The sequence below is a fragment of the Ambystoma mexicanum genome, chromosome 5p (assembly GCF_040938575.1).
Source record: "Ambystoma mexicanum isolate Mex_15411 chromosome 5p, UKY_AmexF1_1, whole genome shotgun sequence".
Classification (NCBI taxonomy): domain Eukaryota; kingdom Metazoa; phylum Chordata; class Amphibia; order Caudata; family Ambystomatidae; genus Ambystoma; species Ambystoma mexicanum.
In genome coordinates, this window is record NC_090930.1 from 1,367,758,808 (window position 1) to 1,367,775,452 (window position 16,645).

Here is a 16,645-nt window from a genome sequence, read left to right on the forward strand (position 1 = left end):
TGGCTCCTTCGGCAGTCCCACTAAGTGTGCCTCCTCATGAAAAGGGTCCCATGCTGATCTCTCCCCCCATAGGCCACCCTGTTGATCTCTTTGCTGTTCTCTGTCGCTCTCTTTATACACCTGCAACCGCTTAACAGGTTGCAGGTGTGGGTTCTCAATTGGGCTTGCCTGACTATAATTAAAGGGACACACCTGACCCTCAGTCTTCTGCAGGCATCTTCCTCATCCCAGTACTAGAGTGGCGAAATGGTTTAGTGTTCATCACTCTGTCGCCTATTCTTCGTCCCAGTGCTGTCAGATGTCAAATGTGGGGAAATGAGGGGAGCTGGCTTACAATAGCATATAAAGGCTGTAGGAGGATTAGGTTGGTCTTCAATGCGGAAAGGGGGATACCATGTCTCTCCTGTGGGCACCCCACTCCCAATCCCCAAGGACCCTCCTCACAGGTGATCCTCCCTCGCTTTTCCACCACGAGGGTAGGGATTCGAGAGCAATGGCCTTTACCTGGCCACCTGAGCAGAGGATCCAGGGGGAGTAGGAGTGAGGATACCCTCAAGTTTCTCAGAGTAGGAGGAGGGGTGGTGCAGGGAGAGGGAGGGCTTTGTGTCGGGAGGGGGGCAGGGATTGGGTTTAGGAAGACCTTGTGTGGGGAGGGGGGGTACAGGGTTTAGGGGGACGGGTGTGGGGACGTGGAGGGGTGTGTGGGGAGGGGGAGGTGGGTGTGTGGGGTCAAGATGGTTGGGAAGGGGGATATGTTGCACCTGATGCAGATGCTATGCAACATTGCACAAGCCAGGACTATCTGCCCCGCCTTGTTTGCCCTGTACATGAGTGCACACCCAGACCGGTGTAGGCATCTGAGGTCGCCCTGATTTTCACATGCACCCTTTGTAAGCCATTCCCTCCTAGGTCTGGGGATCCCTCAGAGGGGTCATCAGCCACGGAAGCAGCGGGTATCCAGAGTCACCTACAAGGGAATCCAGAATCACCTACAAGGGATAAGGACACAGTTAGCCTTATCTTGCATATGGCAGAACTGTGTAAATTTGCCATGTCTTACATTTAGCCTGTCTGTGTCGGTTAGCCGCATCATGCATCTGGTCTAATGGTATGGCTGAGCCTCATGCTCCCTGCTGCCCCCTGAGACATGCACTGTGTTTCATCTGTGTCGTGGTGGGTTCTGCACCCTGAGACGGATTGCCCGGTGTAGGATATGTATTGCCACTAACTGACCACAGTGAGGAATCGCCAGTCTGCATGCACACCCTCATAGTCTGAACTGAACATAACCATGCCTCTACTGCACCACTGACTTCACACACTTCACACCACCCGCAAAGAGGACAAATACACATTCATGCATCAACACCACATGATGGCTACCAAGCACAGAAGGCTCCAATGCTCAGTGACCGGCTCAGTGACACTGAAGCTGCCAACAGCAAATCAAAGCCCTCTTGCTCTTCTCCCTCTCATTCCCACTAACAATCCGCCCCAACACACGACCGGAGCGCCAAGAGACTACGCAATTGGCAACAGTGTGCGGTACAAGACCCACTGATGTTGACATTTTACATGTGTGAGTAAGGATGCTCTGCAGTGGTGTCGCCTGTGACAGCAGAATCTTAACAGTCAGTCTGTGCATGCATGCCTTATGTCCCACCAGGACATACATCTCATGGTCGTAGGTGGCACAGTCCACAGAATCACTTGCTTTAGAGGTGTTGCATTTTAGTACATGTCATGCATTGCATGTGGATGTCCTTTTGCGTTTTTGATGGCCTCGTCCTTGACTGGTACATCGCCAGTCATATGCTACACCTGTGTGTATTGTGTGTTGTGGCCTGTCATTTGATGCGTGCATTGGTTGGCCCTTTGCAGATAAATATCTGCAAGATAAATATCTTCATTAGCAGTCTATTTGGCTAATAATCACTTGTGTTTCATACGAGCATCAACATCCCTTGATTTGCCCAGAATTCAACCTTCTTCTGGTCTGCCACAGCTGTATTTCCTTTGTTTGATCTGCCCAAGATGGCCGCCGCAACAGGGCTCCTTCACACCATCCTCTGCTAGTAGGCAGCCTCACTGATGGGATACCCTGATTGGCTGCATTCACATCCTTTAACCAATAGGATCGCCGGCAGGCGAATGCCGGCCCTCGACAAGGCAGGCTGCTGACTGAGCTGACCGAGCGTGCCATGCTGCGGGCTGCTCAAGGTCTTCGAGCTCTGCCTTCCTGTACTTTGCCTGCGCTCATACTTGCAACCTGGAACAACGGAACACTGTCTCCAACAACCCTCTCACGGTGAGACTATAATGTACCCTTTGTCTGTGTACCTATGCACCCCTTGCTGTTTACAGCACCTGTGACTCGCGCTGCCGACTACTTGCCTACAGTAATTAGTACCATCCCCAAGCTCTTCCAATTACCCATTGCCCGCACCCCTTGTAAATGGCCCACACAAACTGAAGTGCCAAGCACACGCCTTTACACTGACCTACTCAGTGTGCTACGCGCTCTTTGTCACAGTCTGTATCCACACTCCGGGCCGCCCACATTTTTTACGACATCACTCCCTGGGACTTAGTACACCCACATTTCTGCTACTCCTAGCTGGCTCTGTACTTGATTCCTACTTTGTGGCGCCTGTATTCTGTGTCACACAATGTATCTGCATTTTAACCTGTCCTTGCCGGAACTAAAACCAGAACGTGACTTACAGCAACTGCTATGTTAACCGCATGTGCTATTTTACTGAAATCTCACTTAGCTTATCCCTGCTAGGACTGCCTTGCAGCACTCACTCAGTTGATATTGCATAGTTATGCCCATGTAGATGAAACTGCATTTAGTTGAAATTGCTCATTTATGCCCATTTAGATGTAATTGCTTTTAGTTGAAATTGCATTTAGTTGAAATTGCTAATTTATGCCCATTTAGATGAAACTTCATATAGTTGAAATTACACATTTATGCCCATTTAGATGTAATTGCTTTTAGTAGAAATTGCATTTAGTTGAAATTATTTATGCCCATTTAGATGAAACTGTTTTTAGTTGAAATTGCATTTAGTTGAAAGTGCACATTTATGCCCATCTAGATGAATCTGCTTTCTGTGCCACGCTATTGAAACCTAATCCAGCCCTTTCTCGCTGGTACTGTTTCACGGCTCTCATTTAGTTGAAACTGCATGTGTATGCCCATTCAGCTGCAACTGCATTCTGCTCTACGTTACGGAAACAGCACTCCTGCCCCTATTGACGACAACTGCCCACTAGGCTACTTTAGAGAAATCGCACTCTAGCCCTCCTGCCACCTTAGTTCCTCCCTGGTCTTAGACCATACTGCAACCATACCCTCCTGCGGCTTCACTTGTGAGTCTAGCCACTATGCACCGGCATAACCTGCACCCATTAGTCAATCACACCTTTCTACCACCATTCCACAAGCTACTTGCGTTAGCTATTGTATCCACCTTCTACTTCACCCACCACACCGCACCTGTGTAGAACCACAACACGGCCCCGTCAACCAACCTTCGCCACTACATTACCACAACTATGGCTACTACCCCACAGCCTCCCCACACAAATCCATACCTCAACAATCCCGCCCTATGGCTCCAACACTTTTCTACTAAACCCACTCTGAACCAACCTTGCTCAATCCCAGTGAGGAACTCTATACTTGGTTCCAGACTTACCCATACTTCTCACCACCTCATGACGCCCATCCGTCATAAAAAATACCTACAGCCAATTGCCAAGACTGTCACTTCTCCACCCACACCTACCCATGCCAAGAACCCAGATACGAACACCATCAAAGGGGCATTAATTAATGCTAGATCCCTTACAGCCCAGGCCCTAGATGCGGCTGATCTCATCCTAACTCATGGCCTCGACTTCATCGCCATCACCGAAACTTGGCTCCATGCTGCCTCAGGGCCCTTACTCTCACTAGCCATTCCCACAGGGTATAACATCATCAGACACGACCGCAAAACTAACCAATCTAAAGGAGGTGGCATTGCCATCATCCACAAAAACTCTTTAAACTTCTGCCCCGCCACGGTGCATCAAATCTCCTCGGCAGAAATGTGCTACTACCCCTAATCACACCATTACATTACCTAGGGCCCCTATCCACCTTCGCTGCAGACTTATCCAACATTCTGTCAGACAATACTAAAATCGACTCTCAAATTATTACACTAGGCGACTTCAACTTGGGCCTCTCCGACTCTAATGACACACCAGCCCTCATGATTGACAATGTGCTTGCAAATGTAGGCTTTACTCAGCACGTCAATAAACCTTCACACTCCAAGGGCAGAATCCTTGACTGGATAGCTGACCTTAACTGCGAAATTAATGTGTAATCCCACCAACCTTGCGCTTGGACTGACCACCACTTAATCACCTTTAACTTCCCCGCCAAAACCTTCAGCTCTACTTCAGACGTTGCACCTGCTATTCCCACGAGAAACAAGCGCGACATAACTTGTGAAAAACTCCTCCCTCTCATCCCATCAGCTCTCAACGATCAGGCACTCACATGTACCGACCCAACTGTCCTGGTTGACACTTTAAACCAGACCATGCTAAAAGCCCTTGACTACATTACCCCATCCAAACTGAGAAAACCTAAACCTCGAGCTCACCTCAACTCCTGGTTCACTCCCCAGCTTAGAACTCTACGCAAAGTAAAACGTAAACCCGAAGCGCACTGGAAAAGCAACCCTACTGAATCCAATAAAGCCAGCATTATTTTAGCAACTCTAAACTATAAAGAAGCCATACTCCAGGCAAAAAAAGACACCTGTAACAAACACATTGAACAAGCCAAATCCAATACTAAAGAGCTGTTTAGAATACTAAAAGAACTGGAAACACCTATCACCGTGCCTGACACTTGCACCAAAGATAGCACTTGGTGCTCTAATATTCCAAACGCACTCCTTGGCAAGATAGCCACCCTCCAATCCAAAATTAATGACAAACTAGTTTACAATTTAACTCTCAACCTAACATTCAACCGACTAAAAACAACCCTAGCCATGACTCCTTGATTCCTTTCAGCTTTTCACCCCTATCCGTCACGGAAGTGGAAAATATTATCAACAGCCTTAAACCCTCCAACTGCCAGGAGGACCTCTGCCCTGCGCCTATCATTAAGGAGTCCTCCTATGAGCTAGCTCCATTCATTACCACTTTCATTAACTCTTCCTTCAGCACTGGAATCGTACCCGACAATTTGAAGGACGCTTGGGTTATCCCGCTCCTAAAAAAACCTACCCTGGACGCTAACATACCAACTAATTACAGGCCCATCACCACGGTGCCTTTTCTACTAAAAATCCTTGACCGATCCGCCTACTTACAGATTCAAAAATACCTTAAATCTAAAAAACTTCTGGGACTAAGGCAATCAGGGTTTCAACCACGGCACGGCACTGAAAATGCCCTTATCGATCTTAAAACTCAGATTGAAGACCTAAAAGATAAGGGTAAACTTGCATTACTACTTCTACTTGACCTTTCTGCAGCATTTGATCTCGTTAATCACCAAATACTGTGCCGACACCTCAAACTAGCTGCCCAGTTCTCGGACAAAGCCACACACTGGATTAGTTCATTCCTGAACAACAGATCGATGCAGGTTTTTTCCCCCTTAGCAGCAGCCATACCCTCACCCATCACCTGCGGGTTACCACAAGGATCATGTGTCTCACCTACTTGTACAATGTGTTTACAAAGCCACTATTTGATATCTTGGATTATCTGGGTATCACATACACCAATTATGCTGACAACACCCAGATACTTATCCCGATCACAGGAGACTACACTACTGATTCTTTCGCTGTGAATGCCATCTACCAAGTCATCCAAGCCTGGATGGCTCAACGCGAACTTTGTCTGAATGACGAAAAGACAGAGCTCCTAGTTCTCGGCTCCCACCAAAGAGTCCTCAAACTCGACACCGCGTTTAAATCTTTCACCATTGATGGTAACACCATCAAAGTTTCTAAGGACACAAAAACATTAGGGATCTACATTGACTCCACCCTATCCTTGGCTACACAAACTAATGCAGTCACCTCCGCGGCTGCATACACCTGCAAGCTGATCACAGCCAGTCGTCCTTTCTTATCTCCAGCTAATTGCATCATACTTGCCAGGCCACTCGTGCTGTCAAAATTCAATTATTGCAATGCCCTCTACCTGGGCACCAATCTTTGTAACCTTAAGTTACAAATTACCCAAAACAATGCCATCAGAGCAGCACTAAACATCCCCAGGACCCAACATATCTCAGACACCAGACGTAGTATACGCTGGCTCTCAGTTTCACAACGAATATTCTTGAAAATAGATTCTTCTTCCACAACTCTAACAGACCCGGTAGAACTGCCCAGACCAATTGCCTATCCATACCACGTTTCAACCTCCAGAGGTCTGGCAGGACCAGTTTCCGAGTAATGGCCTATAAACTCTGGAACTTGTTTCCCCACTCACTAAGAGTGGAACCCTCCTTCCAAAGATTCAAAAACATGGCCAAAGTTTGGCTATCCACCCAAGACTAACCATTGTCCTCTCGTCAACCTCCATCTGTGCAATAGCCACCAGCCTCACCATATTTAAATAGGTATCTGCTTATCCTGTACTTTCTTGTATATAACTATGTATGTACATAAATGTAAGTTAAATTTATTGTTCTGTTTGCCTTTTAACCATGCTGTAACTAAGTGATGCCCTCAGGCCTGGTGCGCTTTATAAATAAAATAAATACAAATGCTGGGTACTTGCCGGACAATCATTTGTGACAATTCCACCCCCGTCCCCTTTGCCTGTGACCCATGCTGCAATGTAGGTGTACATCTACATGTACTCCCCCAACATCCAGCTCCTTTGCCCTTCGTGACGCACCATGTAGGCCGGCAGGGTGCTGTTACGCAGGATCATGGAGTCGTGGGTTGACCCTTGGAGCTAGGCACAGCAGTCTGTGATGGTCAGGTCAACATCACTGTTCACCTGGACATTGAGGTAATGCTACTGCTTCCTGTTCCTGTAGACCTCCTCTGAGGCGTGCGGGGGGCACCAGCTCTATGTATGTGCAGTCCAATACTGCCAACACATTGGGCATGCCCGCAATGGCATAGAAGTGGGCCTTTGGGGTGTTTAACTGTGCCTGGGTGATCTGCTGGGCCACATGGCGCAGGAGGGCCTCCAGTACCTACACCAACACTCTGGAGAAGGCAGACTGCGAAATGCCATGCAGCTTGCTCACAAAGTGCTGGAACGTGCCAGTGCCCAGGAAGTGCAGGGCCAACACCAGCTTCAACAGCGGTGGTGTGGCTGTCCTGATCCAATCCTGCTCCCAATTTCATCCTGGATGAGGGTCATGGGGTCATGAATGGTCTCCCTGTCTAGGTGGTACAGGGTGTGTATCTGGCTGTCTGCGAATGCCCCTGCTACTCCTCCACTGCTACTACCACTTTCCTGCCCCTACTCCAATACTACTTCCCACCACTACCACCTCTCTACCAACACGACTACCTCCTTTTATAACTACTACTCCCCTCTACTACTACCATCACCTCTTTACTACTACTGCTCCCCTCTCCACTCACTACCATCACCACTACTACTACCACTGCCTCCCACCTCTCACTCCTACCACTAATCCGCTACTCTACTCACTCCTTACTTCCACGTTCAAATACTCCACAGACCCCTCTTTCCAATCACTTTTGTACTCTGTCACGCTCCCTGCCTCTGCTCTCTCGGCTGTCGCCCTCTGCCTCCTGTCCTTACCCAACTAACCCACACTCAACCATTCACACACATTCTTAAATACCCCACCCACTCCAAGGATTGGTAACTTATCCTGTCCTATTACTTGCCTGTTTCTAGGGGGTGTGACACAGGAATGGCTGGGGAGTCCGCTCTAAGCGTTCAGAAATGTGACGGGGACAACTGAGTAACATTTTTATTAAATTAAAAGTGTTGGATAAACGCCTCACTATCCCGCACCTAGCAAAGCTTCCCTGCCTATCACAATGAACGAAAGGAATCTGCCCCTCACACTTATACGTACATTCAACACATAAAGGCAACACATGTCAGTGACTGCCTTTGCCTCCACCTACTCTTCTTCTACTCCTGCCGCTGACTCCCACCCTGATACAGCCCTCTTTAACTTTCAACGTTCCATCTCCAACACTCTTGACATTCTTGGCCCCATCACGAGGGTCTGACTGAAGCCTGCCAAAAAGTGCAACTCTTGGTACAACTCCAATCTAGCTGCCCTTAAACGCAAGTGCAGAGCAGCAGAACGGGAATGGGGATCTTCAGGTGTGCACCCCTGACAAACTGGCCTGCCGCCTTTTTCAAAGGCAATATAGACTCTGCATCAGCTCCAAGAAAAGAGTCTACATTGAAGCCCACATCTCTGTGGTCTCCAACAACACGGCCAAACTTTCCAAAGTCTGCAAGGAACTGGCCAACCCTACTGCAGCCGCATTGTCTACTGCACCCACCCAGACCCCTTGCTCGGCCCTGGCCGCACATTTCACCACCAAAACACAGGACATCCTGTCCTCTCTTCTGCTCCCCCTCCTGCACCAACATCTCTTGGGCCCCTTTCGGCCGCCCCAGCCCCTCCCCCTCTTCTCTCCTCCCTCTCCCCCATCACACCTGATGAGGTCTCTAGAAAGCCTCTTCCAAACAGGTGGACCCCCACCCCTCCAAAACCATCAAGGACAATATTGACTCTCTCGCTCCAGCCTTGGCGGACCTCTGCAACCTCTCTTTCACCACTGGAGTTTTCCCCTCTCCTCTCAAGCACTCTCTTGTCTACCCTCTGCTCAAAAACCCTCTGCCGACCTGTCTGTTCCGGCAAACAATCACCCGATCTCTATCACCCCTTTCCTGGGAAAACCCCTGTAGAAGCTGGCTTTCTCTCAATTTACCCTCCACACTGAATCTGTTGGTTTTCTCCTTGACCATCAGTCTGGCTTTAGAGCATCCAGAGGCACTGAAACTGCTCTTCTGAACAACTGTGAAGACCTGCTCTCAAATCTTGACTCTTAACTCTCCTTCTGTCCTCATTCTTGTTGACCTCTCTTCTGCTTTTGATATACAGTAAACCACAACATCCTGATCACCCGTCTCTCTGATACCCTGGGCATCACAGATCAGGCCCTGGTGTGGCTCGCCTCCTTTCCCTCTGACTGGCCCTCCCAGGTGGAACTTGGGTACTTTCTCTCCTCTATCCCTCTCTCTATTTGTGGTGTCCCCCAGGGATCTAACCCGTCCCCCTGGTTTTTCAATATCTACGTGGCTCCCTTGGCCTACAGGATCTCTACGTTTACATCTAACTTTCAGTGTTATGCAGATGACACGCAGCTCTCTTTCAGGCTACCCTCCGCCACCTCCTCGCCCATCCCTCACTGTCTATCCGCAATTCGGTCTTGGTGTGCTGCTAACGATCTCTGCCTGAATACCAGTAAGACAGAGATTGTCCTTATTGGGACCCCTGCTCCCACTTTCACACTGGCCATCCTCCCTTGGCTCTGCACCCTCACCTATCAATGAGGGAAAAATCTGGGGGTTATCTTCGACTCCACACTCTCCTTCTCTTCTCAAATCTCAAACATCTCCAAAAAGTCCCTCTACCAAATGCACCTCCTCAGAGGTATTCTTCCTTTTCTCACTTGGCCCCAGAGGCTCACCACCTCGAGAGCCCTGGTACGCTCTAGGCACGACTATTGCTACAGCCTCTTTCTCAATCTTCCTACTTCTACTGTCCATCCACTACAACTCATCCTAAACAGAACCGCAAGACTTATCCTTGGCCTCAAGCCCAGGTACCACATCTCTCCAGCGCTGAAATCCCTCCATTGGCTCCCCTTGACTGCAAGGATCTTGTTCAAGACCATCTGCATAATCAACAAGGCTTTCTGGGGCCCGGGGCCTGCACTATCTACAACGCACTCTTCCTAAATACTCTCCCTCTAGAGCCCTCCGCTCGTCCTCCTCCAATTTTCTGCGATTGAGCCGCTTTGACAAACAGAGATTTGGGGGTAGATCTTTATCCTCTGCAGGTGCCTCCCTCTGTAACAGCCTCCCTGCCTCTCTCTGTCTTGAGCTGGAGCACCTTAAGTTCCGGAAACTCCTTAAGACCTTCTCTTCCTCCTCCTCTCTCCCTCTCCCCTGCTAATCTGTTCTTTTTCTCTCCTTCCTCCTTCCTCCTCCCTAACTCTGTTCTGTTTTTGCTGACTGGCTGCCTGGTTCATCTCCAGAGCTTTACAGGTCCCAGGCTCCCCCACCATTTGTTTGCACTTGCCTCCAGGCCGCTGCACTATGTTCAGCATTACTGCACTTTCAGCTTACGCTCCATGAGCGGGGCAACCTCTCTGCACTTAACCCCGGGCCCTGCTGGACTGGACACTTTTGTTCCACTCCCTCCCCCCCAAACCCTCCTTCCTCGCACCTCCGTCTGTACGCATGCTTGACCTAAATGTACTAGGACTAGTAAGTACATCTGTCCGGTCCCCCCCTTTTTTGTCCCCCTCCCTAGCTTGGGCGCCACTGTAACACTTCATGCACTTGCACTAAGAGAAATGCCGTCTGACCTAGTATGCTAGTTTTTCTGTTTAGATCATTCGGAATCTTCAAGGCCTAAGAATGATTACTGTACTCCCTTGTTCCCTTCCCGCTTTGAAGCACTCCACCTGTGTATAAGCGCTGCATAAATAAACAATTACAGAGGAATTGCATGGCAATACAAATAGAAGAGAAATAACAGTTAGGTTCAACACAGACCAAACAACTGTATATCATTATGACCTGGGTCGGATCCATCTTCCTTATATTCAAAGCAGGATTTCATATTAAAATCAAACAGTTCCGTTATGTAACCAAGTTCTAATTATAAAGTTCTTCTTACTCCAAAAGACTTCCACTTGGCTTTAACCAACAGTTCAACTTGACGACAAGTCTGTATCTCTTCACTTATAGCAAATACTCCAATCCAACTTCTCCTTAGGAATCAAAACACTTCCACAATTCATCTGCATCAACAGCAAAGTTTTGTCAAAACCATTCCACACTATGTCAACAACAATAGTTTTGTCAGGATGATTTCACAACAGTTCATAAAACACTTTTAGTGGTCTTGCCACTACTACTTCTTCTGATTCACATACTTTAACCACAACACTGCACTTCAATGACTTCTTCCTGGTCCACTCAGCTGCTAAAACTAACACTAAAAAGTCCCTATCCTGGTACACCCACCTTCCAGGACAAAAAGCTCCTAACTACTACAAGTACTTGTGTGGTAGAAGTTCTCCTCAAACAATTTGATAAAGCCTTTGACTTTCAACAACATCGAAAGTTGCTACTTCTTCTGGGAAGACATGATACACAATGGTGCTATTTATTCCACCCTTGTGATTGCCACATGCAATGCAGGTTATGCTCCTCTCCTCCTGAATACTTCCTATCAGGAGGGCTGCTCTCCTGCTACTGTTGTTTTCCCACTTTTACATCAAGTAAATGTTGACGCTGGCTCTCTAGCACACTTGCTCTTATTTGGCTTAGTCAATGCTGGTTAAGGTCTATTCAAAGTATCGCCTCCTCCTCACTCTGGTAATAAAGGTTATAATTAGTTTGCTTCAGTTTTGCCCTCTCTTGACTTTGGCAATGCTGGTTATTGTTAACTTGTTTTAATATTGCCTTTTCTTGGGTCTGGCAATACAGTTGGCTTTCAGGATAACAATTGCAACCTTTCCTTTGTCTGTCCACAACATACTTATTGCGCCACTTCAACTTCTTTTTATCAGTTCGGTATTCAGAATAAACAATAATGGCCAGCGGGCGATTATGGAGCATACAGGGGTTACCCAGTATTGGTGGACTCACTTGTTGCTGCATACACGTTCCCTTGCTCTGCTGCCACTGTGTCTTCTACGTCTGTCTCCTGCACTGCAAACCGCTTTGGTTTTCTTCCCTCGGTCCATCCTGGCTGGGAAAGGAGCGTTCCTTGCTCCAGGAGCACTCTGGTGCTTGACTCCCACCGAAGCACACCTCAAAAGGGGGAAAGATTTTCAAAACCGTGCTTCCCACCACGAAACCTATGCATACAAGGCCATCAGGGGGGAAGCTTTCCACAACAATGCTTCCCGTTGCGCAACCTCTGCATACAAGACAATCAAAGGTAGAGACCCTCTTTGGACTGGCATCTGCTCTGTAACTAGCAGAAACCCTGGCTTCTCTGCTTCCCTTCTTCTGCTGCCACTGCAACGTGGAGTTAAAGCAACCACTCCACCACCTGCTTCTTCTCATGGCCTGCACCCAAGGGGGTCTAATATACTCAAATGTCCCACTCAGGCATGGTCCATTAGAACCACTGGACTGCGCCTTGCAGTCTAGTACCTCTGAGTCCCTCTTCCTCATCTTAGTACTTTGGGCATTGTGGGACTTGAAGTCCATAATGTTCAAATTACCTCTTCTGTTCTGAATCTTCAACTTGACTCACTTTGCTCTTCTGAATAATTGCACTTTCAGAAAGAGTTTTAAAAGGTTTAAATAATGGCTTTTAACTTAAAGGGAGAGCTTCATCAGAATTTCCCATTCACGGGTGCTGGTAAAAATCACAAGTTTGGCGGCAGCCTGCCGGTTTTACTGGCAAGGCTACCACCAAATTTGTAATGTGGCCCATTGTGTTTAAAGTTTCCACTTTATCTCTAGTTGTCTTTTTCGACTACAAACCTTCTTACCGTTCCATTCAGATCTCATTTTATCAGCCAATCAGTGCTTTCAGATGTTCTGAAAATCCTTTCCTTAACAAATCAAAGTTTAATTTTAAAAACTGCAGGTGACAAAAAATGTGCAATCTAAGCTCCATCTATCTGAACACACTGGCCCTCATGACAAGTTTGCCAGTCCGGAAACAATGGTGCCAGTAAGCTTACCGACACCGTTGTTTCCGGACAGGCAAACTACGAATCTGCGGGCGGGTTGCCTTCCCGGCCACCAGGTCTGCCCTGACGGGCAAAACGGCACCCGCCCTCAGACTTTCACCGACACACCGGCACTGTTTTATGGGACTCTATGGGAATAGGGAACAACATAGTTACCAGCGCCTGCTTTACCGGCAGTTGGGGTTGTAATACACCAGTTTTACCGGCAAGCCAGGCGCCGATAACTGTTAACGGGTCTGGCGGCAGCCTGACAGATTTACCGGCACAGCTATCGCCTGACTCATGATGAGGGCCACTGTCTCTTTTAGGAAACAGACAAGTCTTACTTTTTTTTTTTTAAACAACTTGAAATTTCCTTTTTTGCTTATATCAATTAGCAGATTTCGATGTACGCCTCTTATCTAGCAATTGCCATTGTAACTTTTCTGGTTTTGCTTAAGTGCTTTATTTTTAATACCATTCGCTCATCAGCGTATAAGATTTAAAACCTAACCATAACATTTGCTGGCCCATGCCTCCTCTTATCCGTGCTTCCAGTGTAAGAAATGTTCTGATGTCCCAGTTTAACAGCTTGATTATTTCTTTTTTTTTTGTAACTTCTTTTTACTGAACGGCTTGATTATTTTAAATGCCAAAAATAATTGCAGATCAAACAAGTTATCTATCAGAACCAACATTTTATTAAGGTATGTTCCTCAGTCTTCTGCTTTGTGCAGAATGATTTATGCTGTCATTGTGTGCAATTATGAAACAAAGCTTGATGGAAAGGTACATGTTTGTCAGTTATTTAGCTATTTGGTATTTGACACTGCTGTAAAACACTTAACATGGCAAGAAAGACCCAAGGTTTGTTTTGTGTTGCAGGCCTGCAATGTTGAAAATAAGCAAGAATGGATTAAGCACATTCGGGAGGTTATCCAAGAGAGAACTATTCATCTGAAGGGAGCATTAAAAGAGCCAATTCACATCCCCAAAGTTGCTGCAACCTCAAAACATAGAATACAAAGGTGAACAGATATACCAATTGTTTGCATAGAGAGACTGCTAATCTGATGAGATTGATGGAGTGGAACGAGGTATTTGTTTTCTATCTATCAAATTAGGTGCTTTGTTAATTCAAAGTTAACTGTATTCTTGACCTGTTCTAAAGACAGTCCTACTTTAAACCATCAAAAAATAATTTTTGTCTCTAAGCTAAAGATTAACTAGGCAAAAGAACCTGAAATTGTAATTTGTCTGATAATATGGCGACATAGCATGGGCTGTAGGAACAACTAGCGAAGTTGGAGAAAATGGCAGATGTCTCCTTCCATTATATTGTATGCCACACAGCAATAGAACTTAAACATGGATTCTCGGCAGACCCTTCACGTCCACTGATTTGTAGTTGATTATTTCCTCTGACGGATTCTTCATCAGACATTAACCTGGCTTTGTAAATGTTTTCAGCCACCAGGGGGTGCACTGTGGGTCGACTTTGTTGGCACCCTTGACTCTGCATTTGTCATCATGGTTGATATATATCAAGCATCTGCGCCCTATGACTTCCGGTTTCTTTTTTCTGCACGCTGCTTCCAGATCCTGCCACTGCTTCACAACAATTTTACTTGTGTCATGACCATGGTTGGACTCGTGCAAAATTTAGTCCTAGGCACCAAATAAAATGTCGCCTACGTTTGTGATAGCCAAATTTCCAATAGCTAGTGTCCTTCCACAGATTCCTAATTTTAGATCTACTTCCGCAGCTTCAGATGATCACAATCACATAATTCTTTTCAGCAGCAGGTGCGCCAATGTGACCTCGGCGTCGGGATATCTCGACACCGGAAGTGGCGTCGGCGCCCAGACATATAGCTCACTCTGGATTGTGTGACGGCAGCTCCATTTGTCCCCATGCGCAGTCCGATTCACAGCATACTCAATTTCATGAGGGAAAACCTTTAGGTGTTTTTGTCAAAATGCCTACTCCTAAGCTGTGAGGGTTTAAATGGTTTGCAGATTGTGATGCCAAGATGTTGGAGAATGTTCTGCGTAGGTCTTTGGTTGTGGATCGTGTCAGTCGATGACCTTAAAAGCACTGAAGAGTAGAATGGCCAAATTAATTTTGGGGCGCTCTGCTAGTAAATCGCCGAGCACTACCACCTTTAAAATACAAATTCTCAGAGGTCAGGAGCTTGGAAACTGTAGAGGTGCCTGCAGAGATACAAAAAAAGGAGCATAATGCACCATAGGTGATCACACACGAGTGAGTATCGCTACTTCGCCTAAGCTTAAAAAACAAAAAGTCCTGGCCTGACAGAGAGAAGGTACACTTTCCATCTAAATCGTCTTTGGGGGAACAGTGAGAAAAATTCCCCTTACCAATGTTGGAAGTGTTCAATAAAGTAGTTTGGTGGCTTTGGCAATGGAACCACAAAAGCAGTTTGATCACTCCTAGTATTCTAAAGCTGTCTGTGCATCCACAAAACCCCATTGCAGTTTACCCCAGAACTCAGGTACAGTATTCTCCCTTGAAGGTTCCTCGCGTAGCGTCAACACTTGATACTTGCTTGGCGTCCTTGTCAAAGGACCCCTCAAATCCGAGAGTGGCATCCAGATGTACTTCAGTGTTTGCGTACATCCCATAGTTGAGGACTTAATTGATGAAAATCAATCCAGTCCATAATTGATTATGAGGGGGACCGATTCCCTTTGGATTCAAACTCCCCCAGGGATTGCAAACAAACCTCCTAGATGAATTCTTATTGGCAGAGGCAAGAATTGGTGGCTTAGCAAGAAACTTGCTAGTCGTGTGTTGCCTTAATAAGTCACCAGAACTTGACCTAATGCAATCAAGTCTGTACACTCATCGAAATGCAGCATTCAGACGCGTCATGTTGAAGGGGTGTGAGGCTCTGGGATGGGTTTCTCTTTTGAGACCCATCACAGAGTACGATCTGACAGATATAAGCAACAGTGTTCCGTCAAAGGATTCATTGCAGTCCTGAAAGGCCTGATCCTGGGCATATGGCTTAGACATTTTCCACAAAGACATTAAACAAGGAAACTGATAAACAATCGGCATCAACAGACCTAGAATTCCTATCAAAACCAGTGCTTGACAAACCAGATGAAATGGCTGCATAATTTTGACTGGCTTCAGTGGCTTGATGAATCTTTGCTGCGGGTGGATTTTCAGAGCTGCAAAACTGTCCCGCTCTTGTGTGGAGGGCCAAGTGCGGGTTGCAAAGAGTCTGATGTGGTACTCGTGGAGCGTCTGGGGTCCTGCTGAGAACTGCCTAGTGGTTGTGAGGTCCACCCAGAGATGTGACACGTGGGGCACTTGCATCTCAGCAGTCCGGGTTGCTAGGCTTGTCCACAGGCGAACCCATCCGGATGCTGCATTGAGTTAAAGAACAGTGGGTGAGTGGTGGGTTGCGGTTGCCCACTTGCTGAGGACCTTGATTGTTGATGGTCCCAGTACCTGATGAAGAAATTGAAAATTGGGCGAGACCACTGAGTGAGAATGGGGCTCAACTGAGAAATACCCTTCATAAGCAGATGGAACCCAAGCCCGGCTATTGATACTCCCAGCGATGGCTTGTGGTGACTGTTCTTGGTGCTCCATCTTTGTTGTAAATTAGGTGGTAGAAAGAAAATTGCAATCG

The 16,645-nt window shown here is 47.0% G+C and overlaps 1 protein-coding gene across 1 annotated transcript in view; it reads left to right on the forward strand.

Annotated features, from left to right (window-relative positions):
• Positions 1 to 16,645, forward strand: part of TRIO (trio Rho guanine nucleotide exchange factor) — a 3,834,156-nt gene that overhangs the window by 3,364,776 nt on the left and 452,735 nt on the right. Inside the window, exon 32 of the mRNA XM_069613780.1 lies at positions 13,863 to 14,005. Coding sequence (XP_069469881.1) covers positions 13,863 to 14,005 — 143 coding nt within the window. The remainder of the gene's footprint in view (positions 1 to 13,862; positions 14,006 to 16,645) is intronic.